At 44.4% G+C, this 13970-nt stretch overlaps 1 protein-coding gene across 1 annotated transcript in view; it reads right to left on the minus strand.

Annotated features, from left to right (window-relative positions):
* Window positions 1-6652, minus strand: part of LOC127926155 (thyrotropin-releasing hormone-degrading ectoenzyme-like) — a gene marked incomplete at its 3' end in the record, with an annotated part of 13432 nt that extends 6780 nt beyond the window's left edge. The window contains exons 1-2 of the mRNA XM_052511617.1: window positions 6630-6652; window positions 1485-1632 (exon numbers count right to left, since the gene is read on the minus strand). Coding sequence (XP_052367577.1) covers window positions 1485-1632; window positions 6630-6652 — 171 coding nt within the window. The remainder of the gene's footprint in view (window positions 1-1484; window positions 1633-6629) is intronic.
* Between the last annotated feature and the right edge of the window lie 7318 nt (window positions 6653-13970).

The following is a 13970-nucleotide window of genomic DNA, read 5'->3' on the forward strand; positions in this document are numbered from 1 at the left end:
CAGTGGGGGCATTAGTAATTAGGGTTTATAGTACTGGGGCTCAGTGGGAGCATTAGTAGATAGGGTTTATAGTACTGGGGCTCAGTGGGAGCATTAGTAGATAGGGTTTATAGTACTGGGGCTCAATGGGTGATCTAGTACATAGGGTTTATTGTACTGGGCTCAGTGGGGGCATTCGTTCATAGGGTTTATAGTACTGGGGCTCAGTTGGGTCATTAGTACATAGGGTTTATAGTGCTGGGGCTCAGTGGGTGATCTAGTACATAGGGTTTATAGTGCTGGGGCTCAGTGGGGGCATTAGTACATAGGGTTTATAGTCTGGGGCTCAGTGGGGGCATTAGTACATAGGGTTTATAGTACTGGGGCTCAGTGGGTGATTTAGTACATAGGGTTTATAGTTCTGGGGCTCAGTGGGTGATCTAGTACATAGGGTTTATAGTACTGGGGCTCAGTGGGGGCATTAGTACATAGGGTTTATAGTACTGGGGCTCAGTGGGTACATTAGTACATAGGGTTTATAGTTCTGGGGCTCAGTGGGTGATCTAGTACATAGGGTTTATAGTACTGGGGCTCAGTGGGGGCATTAGTACATAGGGTTTATAGTACTGGGGCTCAGTGGGGGCATTAGTACATAGGGTTTATAGTACTGGGGCTCAGTGGGGGCATTAGTACATAGGGTTTATAGTACTGGGGCTCAGTGGGGGCATTAGTACATAGGTTTTATAGTACTGGGGCTCAGTGGGGGCATTAGTACATAGGGTTTATAGTACTGGGGCTCAGTGGGGGCATTAGTACATAGGTTTTATAGTACTGGGGCTCAGTGGGGGCATTAGTACATAGGGTTTATAGTACTGGGCAGAAGCTCCTCAATACATTGAACCCTGATCCACAGAAAGGTGCCGGGGGTCTTTAGAGGGGGTCTGAGAGGGCACCAGCTGTACCAAACAGGCTGGTCAGGGTTAGGATTAGGGTCGGAGGTTATAAACTACACTGAAGAGGCTGTAGTTGGAGGGTTATTGTCAGGGTTAGGGTTAGGGTTAGGATTAGGGTCAGAGGTTATAACCTACACTGAAGAGGCTGTAGTTGGAGGGTTATGGTCAGGGTTAGGATTAGGGTCAGAGGTTATAAACTATGAAGAGACTGTAGTTGGAGGGTTATGGTCAGGGTTAGGATTAGGGTCAGAGGTTATAAACTATGAAGAGGCTGTAGTTGGAGGGTTATGGTCAGGGTTAGGGTTAGGGTTAGGGTCAGAGGTTATAACCTACACTGAAGAGGCTGTAGTTGGAGGGTTATGGTCAGGGTTAGGATTAGGGTCAAAGGTTATAAACTATGAAGAGGCTGTAGTTGGAGTGCTATGGTCAGGGTCAGGGTTAGGATTAGGGTCAGAGGTTATAACCTACACTGAAGAGGCTGTAGTCCTATGTGCGGTCCAGCAGCTTGATTAGGGTCAGGGTCAGGTTTAGAGGTCAGAGGTTATAACCTACACTGAAGAGGCTGTAGTCCTCTGTGCGGTCCAGCAGCTTGTCCAGCTGGTAGAGGGAGCGGCTGGCAGCGTGCCAGGGGAGGAACTCTCTCTCCTGGGGTAGGTAGCAGATGATCTGGAGGGGCACGTTCTGGGGCAGGTAGCCAGCCCTGGCAGGAGAGGAGAGAGAGTAGGTTCATTAAGCAGTAAGGCCCGAGGGGGTGTGGTATATGGCCAATATACAACGGCTACGGGCTGTTCTTATGTACGACACAACATCAGGGAAGAGAAGAGCGTTCTGGGGCAGGTAGCCCACCCTGCGGATAGATAAATGGAAAAGGTGCATATCCCATATAAAATATGTAAGACTAGAGAGTTCTGGGGCAGGTATCTCGACCTGCAGAGAAAGAGATAGGTAACATCCTCTAACACCGTAGGGAAGGTTCTGTGGAGGGCAGGGGAAAGGAGAGGAGAGGGGAGAGAGAGAGAGAGAGAGAGAGAGAGAGAGAGAGAGAGAGAGAGAGAGAGAGAGAGAGAGAGAGAGAGAGAGAGAGAGAGGAGGGAGGGGAGGGGAGGGAGGGAGGGAGGGAGGGAGGGAGGGAGGGAGGGGGGAGGGGAGGGGAGAGGAGAGGAGAGGAGAGGAGAGGAGAGGAGAGGAGAGGAGAGGAGAGGAGAGGAGAGAGGGAGAGGAGAGGGAGGAGAGGGAGGGAGGGGAGGGGAGAGAGAGGTGTCCATCATCAGAGAAGGGCATCCTCATGGAGCTGATTTGAAGAGTGTGTCGGTGAAATGCTGATGTGCACATTCTCCATTTCTCCACAGGGTGCTGGGCCCAAAAGACAGTCTGACACATCACATGGTGTTGTACTTTATTCATGCACCCGTCCACCCGCATGTCTACTGACAGACAGGAAGTGCTGTGGGTCCAAAGCATGAGAGAAGTACTTTATACCGTCAAGGCCGGGTCCAGGCGTTCTGTAAGCAACCCTGGTCGTTAGCCCCCGAAAACACATCAGCAACAATAATAAAATATACCAGAAGCTATTTTTTAAATGTGTCGCATCAGCAGTTTCAGTCTTGTTATGACAGTCAATCAATTAACATGTCAGCTGACGATGTTTAGATTGGTAGTTAGTCTAGCCAGCTGCCAAACTTGTATTAATCACGGCTGTAAACCAACAGGCACTCCAGGAGGCCCCCATTGATTTTGTTAGTCGTTCTCACTAAGATATCCTATTAACGTGACACAATTCATTACAGAATATGTAGAATTGCTGGAATTAGCTTTAAAACTGCAGAACGTTATCGCCGCCCCATGGCAGAATGAGTAGAATTGCTTGAAAATGTATCTGAAATAGCAACGTTTTCTCTCTGCCCCATGGCAAAATGTGTAGAATTGCAGGAAATGAACTTTAAAACTTAAATGTCTCTCTCAGCCATCAAAAGAGGGACTACTAAAATGTTTTGCCGTGAGGTTGGGCCCCCCCCCCCATCCAAATCTCACTTAGGGATCCCAAATGGCCAGAGCCGGCCCTGTATACCATGTGCAGGTTTATCCTAATTATTTCTAGACATAATTTAAGTTAACACCAAACCACTGAGAAGACGTGTGCTTGGGGGGGGCCCTCCAACCATATCCCGCTTGGGGCCCCCCAAAAGGCTATAGACGGCCCTGTATACCGTGTGCAGGTTTATCATTCTTAATTCTAGACATTTAAGTTAATACCAAACCACCGAGGAGGAGTCAAGACAACAAACAGAACTACATCCCATTCTCAGCTACTTAGCATCCCAAATGTCACTCTGATTACCAACATAGTGCACTTATTTAGACCTGGGTCCCGGTAAAAAACGTAGTGCACTACATAGGGATTAGGGTACCATTTGGGATGTATCCTGTGTTCTCACAGCTTGACTCCCACAACACTACCTGCTGCATTAACATAGATCATCACATTATCTTAGTAAACAAGGCGAATGTATTTCAAGTGTGTTTTAGTCACGCATGCTGATTGTACATGTACAACACCTGCATTTCTGTCTCAGCTCGTGTCAAATGCTGAGGAGTCCATAAAACGAGCCAGATATACATTTAGCTAGAACCGCACCGGGATTCTCTATGCATCACAGGAACTGTAACAGTTCAGCAACAGGGATCTGAACTCTACTGTCTCTGGCACATTACAACACAGCTGCTAGGACTTAAACACCTCTTCACATTCTGCCTCAATGAGAATCTCTCTCTCTCTCTCTCTCTCTCTCTCTCTCTCTCTCTGTCTCTCTCTCTCTCTCTCTCTCTCTCTCTCTCTCTCTCTCTCTCTCCTCTCTTTCTCTCTTTTCCTTCTCTCTCTCTCTCTCTCTCTCTCTCTCTCTCTCTCTTTCTCTATCTCTCTGTCTCTCTCTCTGTCTCTCTCTCTCTCTATCTCTCTATCTGTCTCTCTCTCTCTCTCTCTCTCTCTCTCTCTCTCTCTCTCTGTCTCTCTCTCTCTCTATCTCTCTGTCTCTCTCTCTCTGTCTCTCTCTCTATCTCTGTCTCTATCTCTGTCTCTGCCTCTCTCTCTCTCTCTCTCTCTCTCTCTCTGTCTCTCTCTCTCCCCTATCTCTCTCTGTCTCTATCTCTCTCTCTCTCTCCTCTTCTCTGCTTCTCTGTCTCTGTCTCTGTCTCTCTCTGTCTCTCTCTCTCTCTCTCTCTCTCTCTCTCTCTCTCTCTCTCTCTCTCTCTCTCTCTCTCTCTCTCTCTCTCTCTCTCTCTCTCTCTCTCTCTCTCTCTCTCTCTCTCTCAGCATGGTATACTGTAGTGGTATGTACAGGATATGCATGGTATACTGTAGTGGTATGTACAGGATACGCATGGTATACTGTAGTGGTATGTACAGGATGCGCATGGTATACTGTAGTGGTATGTACAGGATGCGCATGGTATACTGTAGTGGTATGTACAGGATACGCATGGTATACTGTAGTGGTATGTACAGGATACGCATGGTATACTGTAGTGGTATGTACAGGATACGCATGGTATACTGTAGTGGTATGTCTCAGCTCCAGCATTCATCAGTCTGACGGCTTGTAGGTTGAAAGTGGTCTCTGAGTGATACCATCTGCACGACAGTAAGGGAGAGACCAGCTCGTGGCTGGAATATGTGTGGGGTCAATAGATCCTTTACTGGACGATACCATCTGACAGTAAGGGAGAGACCAGCTCGTGGCTGGAATATGTGTGGGGTCAATAGATCCTTTACTGGACGATACCGTCTGACAGTAAGGGAGAGACCAGCTCGTGGCTGGAATATGTGTGGGGTCAATAGATCCTTTACTGGACGATACCATCTGACAGTAAGGGAGAGACCAGCTCGTGGCTGGAATATGTGTGGGGTCAATAGATCCTTTACTGGACGATACCATCTGACAGTAAGGGAGAGACCAGCTCGTGAACGTTTAACACAATCAGTCTTCAGGCCTAGGTTACAGAGAGGCTTTGTCTTAATGTAATGTTTCTTGTGCAAGCATGCTAAATTAATATGAACTTATAAACTGGGTGGTTCGAGACCTGAATGCTGATTGGCTGACAGCCATGGTATATCAGAACGTATACCACGGGTATGACAAAACATGTATTTTTATTGCTCTAATTTTATTAGTAACCAGTTTATAATAGCAATAAGGCACCTCAGGGGTTTGGTATATGGTTAATATACCACGGCTAAGGGCTGTATCCAAGCACTCCGCGTTGCGTCGTGCGTAAACAACAGCCTTTAGCCGTGGTATATTGGCCATATACCACACCTCCTCGGGCCTTATAGCTTAATTACAGCCAGGATAAAGAACGAACGTCTCCACTTTAATAGACTTTAATGATGCTCCCAGCAGGCGGGCAGAAAGAGCACAGAGCTGGGACCTCACACCCAGCACACCATGAAACCCCTCTGATAGAGAGGACTGGCTCCCTGAAGGTAACATCCTCTGAGAAGCAGACATCTTTAAAACACTTTGAGGATTTACTCTAGCCTGCCTGGGGTGCCATGTGGGCCGGGTTTGCAGATGTGCAGCTATTCTATTGGTTCCATTGCGCCAGGCAAGCTTAATCGACCACATATAAAGCATTTGAAATGCTGTCAACTTTGAATCTCAGGTCTTATGGGAAGACCACCTAGACCCCTATTCCATTCCATTCAGTTTTGCATGATTGATTTAGCGCAGCTGTAGCTAACTCAGACGTGTGTGTGTGTGTGTGTGTGTGTGTGTGTGTGTGTGTGTGTGTGTGTGTGTGTGTGTGTGCTGGTGCTGTAATGCTAACTCAGGCAGCAGAAAAGCAGCAGAGATGAACATTTCTTCCTGGTCTAGTCATGCTAGCTATTTTTTAATATTTTTCTTAACCTCAACTTCAATATACTCTCCTGAAATCTTCCTCACCCAATGTGGAATGGATCTGCTATTTTCTTTACTTTTGAACCGGAACCCCCAACAGAAGCTAGCCAGCTAACTAGCTACTAGTCAGCTAGCCACTGCTAGTGGTCATCAGCTACCTTTAGTCCGGACAACTCTCGCCAGTCCGCACAGTGCGACTCAAACCAGAGCAAATCGGGCTTATTTTTCTCCATATCTCCGGATTCCTACCGCAAGCTCTGAACCTCTTAACCTGGATCATCGCAGCTAGCTAGCTGCTATCCGAGTGGCTAACGTCTCTGTCTCGAAGCAAGAACCAATTAGCCTGGAGCTAGCCCATCTCCCAGCTAGCCGAAGAGGTCCATCAGCCACTCCTTGGGCTACAATACCTATTTTGCCAATTGGCCTGCACCCCCGCCGACCCATCACAACTGAACTACCGACGTAATTCGCCTGAGGGGGTTTTTCGGCTGGCTCCTCCATCGTGACATCCCCTGAATGCTCATCTGCTAGCCTGATAGCCGCGGCCCGCTAGCTGCCTAGAGCATCTTGGACTGTTAGCGGCAGGGTAGCCTAGTGGTTAGAGCTGCGAACTAGTAACCCGAGCTGACAAGGTAAAAATCTGTCGCTCTGCCCATGAACAAGGCAGTTAACCCACTGTTCCTAGGCCGTCATTGAAAATAAGAATTAGTTCTTAACTGACTTGCCTTGTTAAATAAATAAAAGGCCCATAGGACAAATTCTTTGGCCACTTAATTTTGCCAATTGGCCTGGGCTCATTTACCACACGCTGCCCTGCTGATCCATGACGACTGGTCTGCCCGAGGGGGCTACAACAGACTTCTTCCATCGCCCCTCTAAGGCCCTTCTGCTAGCTTGATAGCCCCGGCCCGCTAGCTGCCTGAAACGCTGTGTCTCTGGCCCGCCGAGCCACTCACTGGACCCCTATAATCACTTGGCTACGCATGCCTCTCCCTAATGTCAATATGCCTTGTCCATTGCTGTTTTGGTTAGTAATTATTGCCTTATTTCACTGTAGAGACTCTATTCCTGTACAATACGCCTTAGTTAACCCTTTAGTTCCCCCTACCACTCATGCGGTGACCTCACCGGGTTTAAATGATGTATCTAGAGACAAAATCTCTCTCATCGTCATTCAATGCATACATTTACCTCAACTGTATTCACATCCTACCACACCTTTGTCTGTACATTATTCCTTGAATCTATTGTACCGTGCCCAGAAACCTGCTCCTTTTACTCTCTGTTCCCAACGTACTAGACGACCAGTTCTTATAGCCTTTAGCAGTACCCTTATCTTACTTCTCCTCTGTTTCTCTGGTGATGTAGAGGTTAATCCATGCCCTGCAGTGCCTAACTCCACTCCCATTCCCCAGGCGCTCTCATTTGTTGACTTCTGTAACCATAAAAGCCTTGGTTTCATGCATTTTAACATTAGAAGCCTCCTTCCTTAAGTTTGTTTTATTCACTGCCTTAGCACACTCTGCCAACCCGGATATCGTGTCTGAATCCTGGCTTAGGAAGACCACCAAAAACCCTGACGTTTCCATCCCTAACTGTAACATGTTCTGACAAGATGGAACTGCAAAAGGGGGCGGAGTTGCAATCTACTGCAGAGATCTGCCATCCTACAATCTAAGCTTGATGCCTTTAACAAAAATGATCAATGAACCCACCAGGTATAACCCCAAATCCGTAAACACGGGCACCCTCATAGATATCATCCTAACCAACCTGCCCTCCAAATACACCTCTGCTGTCTTCAACCAGGATCTCAGCGATCACTGCCTCATTGCCTGCATCCGTAATCGGTCTGTGGTCAAATGACCATCCCTCATCAGTGTCAAACGCTCCCTGAAACACTTCAGCAAGCAGGCATTTCTAATTGACCTGGCCCGGGGTATCCCGGAAGAATATTGACCTCATTCCGTCAGTAGAGGATGTCTGGTTATTCTTTAAAAGTGCTTTCCTCACCATCTTAAATAAGCATGCCCCACTCAAAAAATGTAGAACCAGGAACTGATATAGCCCTTGGTTCACTCCAGACCTGACTGCCCTTGACCAGCACAAAAAACATCCTGTGGCGTACTACATTGGCATCAAAAATCCCCCATGATATGCAACTTTTCAGAGAAGTTAGGAAACAATATACAGGGGCAGTTAGGAAAGCCAAGGCTAGCTTTTTCAAACAGAAATTTGCATCCTGTAGCACAAACTCCAAAAAGCACTTCCTCCCAGCTGCCCTCTGCACTGAGGCTAGGAAATACTGTTACCACCGATAAACCCGCGATAATTGAGAATTTCAAGAAGCATTTTTCTACGGCTGGCCATGCTTTCCACCTGGCTACCCCTACCCCGGTCAACAGCCCTGCGCTCCCCACAGCAACTTGCCCAAACCTCCCCCATTTCTCCTTCACCCAAATCAAGATAGCTGATGTTCTGAAAGAGCTGCAAAATCTGGACCCCAACAAATCAGCTGGGCTAGACAATCTGGACCTTCTTTTTTTTCAAATTATCCGCTGAAATAGTTGCAACCCCTATTACTAGCCTGTTCAACCTCTCTTTCGTATCGTCTGAGATCCCCAAAGATTGGAAATCTGCCGCGGCCATCCCCCTCTTCAAAGGGGGAGACACTCTAGACCCAAACTGCTACAGACCTATATCTATCCTACCCTGCCTTTCTAAGGTCTTCCAAAGCCAAGTTAACAAAAATATCACCGACCAATTCGAATCCCACCGTACCTTCTCCGCTATGCAATCTCGTTTCCGAGCTGGTCATGCACCTCAGCCAAGCACAAAGTCCTAAACGATATCATAACCACCAACGATAAGAGACAATACTGTGCAGCCGTATTCATCGACCTGGCCAAGGGTTTCGACTCTGTCAATTATCACATTCTTAACGGCAGACTCAACACCCTTGATTTCTCAAATGACTGCCTCCCTGGTTCACCAACTACTTCTCAGACAGAGTTCAGTGTGTCAAATCGGAGGGCCTGTTGACCGGACCTCTGGCAGTATCTATGGGGGTACCACAGGGTTCAATCCTCTGGCCGACTCTTTTCTCTGTATAGATCAATGATGTCGCTCTTGCTGCTGGTGATTCTCCTCTACGCAGACGACACCCTTCTGTATACTTCTGGCCCTTCTTTGGACACTGTGCTAACAACCCTCCAGGCAAGCATCAATGGGCAGGTGGGACGGTAAAAATTGCAGAGTGCGAATTTCAAATTACAGAAATATAAATATTTAACATTCATGAAAATACAAGTATTACACATCAAAATAAAGCTTAACTTCTTGTTAATCCAGCCGCTGTGTCAGATTTCAAAAAGGCTTTACGGCGAAAGCACACCATGCGATTATCTGAGGACAGCGCCCGGCAGATAAAAGTATGAAAAACATGTTTCAACCAGGCAGGTGAAACACGAATGTCAGAAATAGCGATAAATGCCTTACCTTTGAAGATCTTCTTCTGTTGGCACTCCAAAAGGTCCCGGTTACATCACAAATTGTCCTTTTGTTCGATTAAGTCCTTCTTTATATACATAAAAACTCAGTTAAGCTGGCGCGCTTCATTCAAAAATAATACTGTTAAACCAGTTTCAGAAAGGAGAATTTTGTCTCAGTAGTGGAGTTTAGTTATTAAGACTAATATGTCTCAGTAGTGGAGTTTAGTTATTAAGACTAATTTGTCTCAGTAGTGTGAATTTAGTTATTAATATGTCTCAGTAGTTTAGTTATTAATATGTCTCAGTAGTGTGAATTTAGTTATTAATGTCTCAGTAGTTTCGTTATTAACATGTCTCAGTAGTTTAGTTATTAATGTCTCAGTAGTGTGAATTTAGTTATTAATATGTCTCAGTAGTTTAGTTATTAATATGTCTCAGTAGTGTGAATTTAGTTATGAATATGTCTCAGTAGTTTAGTTATTAATATGTCTCAGTAGTTTAGTTATTAATATGTCTCAGTAGTTTAGTTGTTAATATGTCTCAGTAGTTTAGTTGTTAATATGTCTCAGTAGTTTAGTTGTTAATATGTCTCAGTAGTTTAGTTATTAATATGTCTCAGTAGTTTAGTTGTTAATATGTCTCAGTAGTTTAGTTGTTAATATGTCTCAGTAGTTTAGTTATTAATATGTCTCAGTAGTGTGAATTTAGTTATTAATATGTCTCAGTAGTTTAGTTGTTAATATGTCTCAGTAGTTTAGTTATTAATATGTCTCAGTAGTTTAGTTATTAATATGTCTCAGTAGTTTAGTTGTTAATATGTCTCAGTAGTTTAGTTATTAATATGTCTCAGTAGTTTAGTTATTAATATGTCTCAGTAGTTTAGTTATTAATATGTCTCAGTAGTTTAGTTATTAATATGTCTCAGTAGTTTAGTTGTTAATATGTCTCAGTAGTTTAGTTGTTAATATGTCTCAGTAGTTTAGTTGTTAATATGTCTCAGTAGTTTAGTTATTAATATGTCTCAGTAGTGTGAATTTAGTTATTAATATGTCTCAGTAGTTTAGTTGTTAATATGTCTCAGTAGTTTAGTTGTTAATATGTCTCAGTAGTTTAGTTATTAATATGTCTCAGTAGTGTGAATTTAGTTATTAATATGTCTCAGTAGTTTAGTTGTTAATATGTCTCAGTAGTTTAGTTGTTAATATGTCTCAGTAGTTTAGTTATTAATATGTCTCAGTAGTGTGAATTTAGTTATTAATATGTCTCAGTAGTTTAGTTATTAATATGTCTCAGTAGTTTAGTTGTTAATATGTCTCAGTAGTTTAGTTATTAATATGTCTCAGTAGTTTAGTTGTTAATATGTCTCAGTAGTTTAGTTATTAATATGTCTCAGTAGTTTAGTTATTAATGTCTCAGTAGTTTAGTTGTTAATATGTCTCAGTAGTTTAGTTATTAATATGTCTCAGTAGTTTAGTTGTTAATATGTCTCAGTAGTGTGAATTTTGTTATTAATATGTCTCAGTAGTTTAGTTGTTAATATGTCTCAGTAGTTTAGTTGTTAATATGTCTCAGTAGTTTAGTTGTTAATATGTCTCAGTAGTTTAGTTATTAATATGTCTCAGTAGTTTAGTTAGTTCGTTTTTACCTTTGTGTGCCTGAATGTGCGTGTGTGCATGTATGTGCGTGTGTGTGCGTGTATGTGCGTGTGTGTGTGTGTGTGTGTGTGTGCGTGTGTGTGCGCGTGCGTGCATGCGCGTGTGTGTGTGTGTGTGTGTGTGTGTGTGTGTGTGTGTGTGTGTGTGTGTGTGTGTGTGTGTGTGTGTGTGTGTGTGTGTGTGTGTGTGTGTGTGTGTGTGTGTGTGTGTGTGTGTGTGTGTGTGTGTGTGTGTGTGTGCGTGCGTGCGTGTGCGTGTGTGTATGCATACTCCCATGTCTGTGTTCCAAAAGTGCAAATTAGCAAGACGTTTTTCAACTGTAAAAGTTGTAGATTGATCTATGTGCACGGCTCTACACTATCTTACACCAACAGTGGGTAGATTAAAAGATTCAAGTTATGTTCCTACTACTGCTACTTGTCCTACTCCTTCAGTCCTCACAGGTGACTGATCCTAAACACTCACACAAGTGCAAGAGGAGGATTCTAACCACTACAACAAAATGGCTGACAAACTCAAGTCAAGTCAAGAGCGGTGAAAGTGTTTGAAATTAAACTAAAGATCCTATTTGATCCCAGGTCTGGATTCTAACCACAATGACAGCGCTCTAGAATCAACACTAGGTTCTGGTTCTTCTCTCGCTGTCTGAGTATACTGTCATCAGGAGATTTTTATATTTATTTTACATTCAACCTTTAACTAGGCAAGTCAGTTTTGAACAAATTCTTATTTTCAATGACAGTTTAGGAACAGTGGATTAACTTCCTTGTTCAGGGGCAGAATGACAGATTTTTACCTTGTCAGCTCGGGGATTCGATCTTGCAACCTTTAGTCCAATGCTCTAACCACTAGGCTACCTGCCGAGACTGCTACCTGACTGGTTGCCTAGTGATTAGAGCGTTGGGCCAAGTAACCGAAAGGTTGCTGGATCAAATCCCAGAGCTGACAAGGTGAAAATCTGTCATTCTGCCCCTGAACAAGGCAGTTAACCCACTGTTTCTCAGTAGGCTGTCATTGTAATTAAGAATTTGCTCTTAACTGACTTCCCTAATTAAATAATATGAAGGTTAAATAAATAAAACAAATATTTAAAAAAGTAGTATCTATGGAAGCATAGCCACTAGATCTTAGCTCTGAGATGACTGTCATCAGGAGATCCCTGACTTGACCTACTAACTAGTATATATCAGACAGTGGAAGCACAGCCACTAGATCTTAGCTCTGAGACGACTGTCATCAAGAGATCCCTGACTTGACCTACTAACTAGTATCTATCAGACAGTGGAAGCACAGCCACTAGATCTTAGCTCTGAGACTACTGTCATCAGGAGATCCCTGACTTGACCTACTAACTAGTATCTATCAGACAGTGGAAGCATAGCCACTACATCTTAGCTCTGAGACGACTGTCATCAGGAGATCCCTGACTTGACCTACTAACTAGTATCTATCAGACAGTGGAAGCATAGCCACTAGATCTTAGCTCTGAGACGACTGTCATCAGGAGATCCCTGACTTGACCTACTAACTAGTATCTATCAGACAGTGGAAGCACAGCCACTAGATCTTAGCTCTGAGACTACTGTCATCAGGAGATCCCTGACTTGACCTACTAACTAGTATCTATCAGACAGTGGAAGCATAGCCACTAGATCTTAGCTCTGAGACGACTGTCATCAGGAGATCCCTGACTTGACCTACTAACTAGTATCTATCAGACAGTGGAAGCATAGCCACTAGATCTTAGCTCTGAGACGACTGTCATCAGGAGACCCCTGACTTGACCTACTAACTAGTATCTATCAGACAGTGGAAGCATAGCCACTAGATCTTAGCTCTGAGACGACTGTCATCAGGAGACCCCTGACTTGACCTACTAACTAGTATCTATCAGACAGTGGAAGCACAGCCACTAGATCTTAGCTCTGAGACTACTGTCATCAGGAGATCCCTGACTTGACCTACTAACTAGTATCTATCAGACAGTGGAAGCATAGCCACTAGATCTTAGCTCTGAGACGACTGTCATCAGGAGATCCCTGACTTGACCTACTAACTAGTATCTATCAGACAGTGGAAGCATAGCCACTAGATCTTAGCTCTGAGACGACTGTCATCAGGAGATCCCTGACTTGACCTACTAACTAGTATCTATCAGACAGTGGAAGCATAGCCACTAGATCTTAGCTCTGAGACGACTGTCATCAGGAGACCCCTGACTTGACCTACTAACTAGTATATATCATATCAGAGCCACTAGATCTTAGCTCTGAGACGACTGTCTCAAGAGATCCCTGAACTACTAACTAGTATCTATCAGACAGTGGAAGCACAGCCACTAGATCTTAGCTCTGAGACTACTGTCATCAAGAGATCCCTGACTTGACCTACTAACTAGTATCTATCAGACAGTGGAAGCATAGCCACTACATCTTAGCTCTGAGACTACTGTCATCAGGAGATCCCTGACTTGACCTACTAACTAGTATCTATCAGACAGTGGAAGCATAGCCACTAGATCTTAGCTCTGAGACGACTGTCATCAGGAGACCCCTGACTTGACCTACTAACTAGTATCTATCAGACAGTGGAAGCATAGCCACTAGATCTTAGCTCTGAGACGACTGTCATCAGGAGACCCCTGACTTGACCTACTAACTAGTATCTATCAGACAGTGGAAGCATAGCCACTAGATCTTAGCTCTGAGACTACTGTCATCAGGAGACCCCTGACTTGAACTACTCACTAGTATCTATCAGACAGTGGAAGCATAGCCACTAGATCTTAGCTCTGAGACGACTGTCATCAGGAGACCCCTGACTTGACCTACTAACTAGTATCTATCAGACAGTGGAAGCATAGCCACTAGATCTTAGCTCTGAGACGACTGTCATCAGGGAGATCCCTGACTTGACCTACTAACTAGTATCTATCAGACAGTGGAAGCATAGCCACTAGATCTTAGCTCTGAGACGACTGTCATCAGGAGACCCCTG

This window comes from Oncorhynchus keta, unplaced genomic scaffold (genome assembly GCF_023373465.1).
Source record: "Oncorhynchus keta strain PuntledgeMale-10-30-2019 unplaced genomic scaffold, Oket_V2 Un_contig_7013_pilon_pilon, whole genome shotgun sequence".
In the NCBI taxonomy this organism is placed as follows: domain Eukaryota; kingdom Metazoa; phylum Chordata; class Actinopteri; order Salmoniformes; family Salmonidae; genus Oncorhynchus; species Oncorhynchus keta.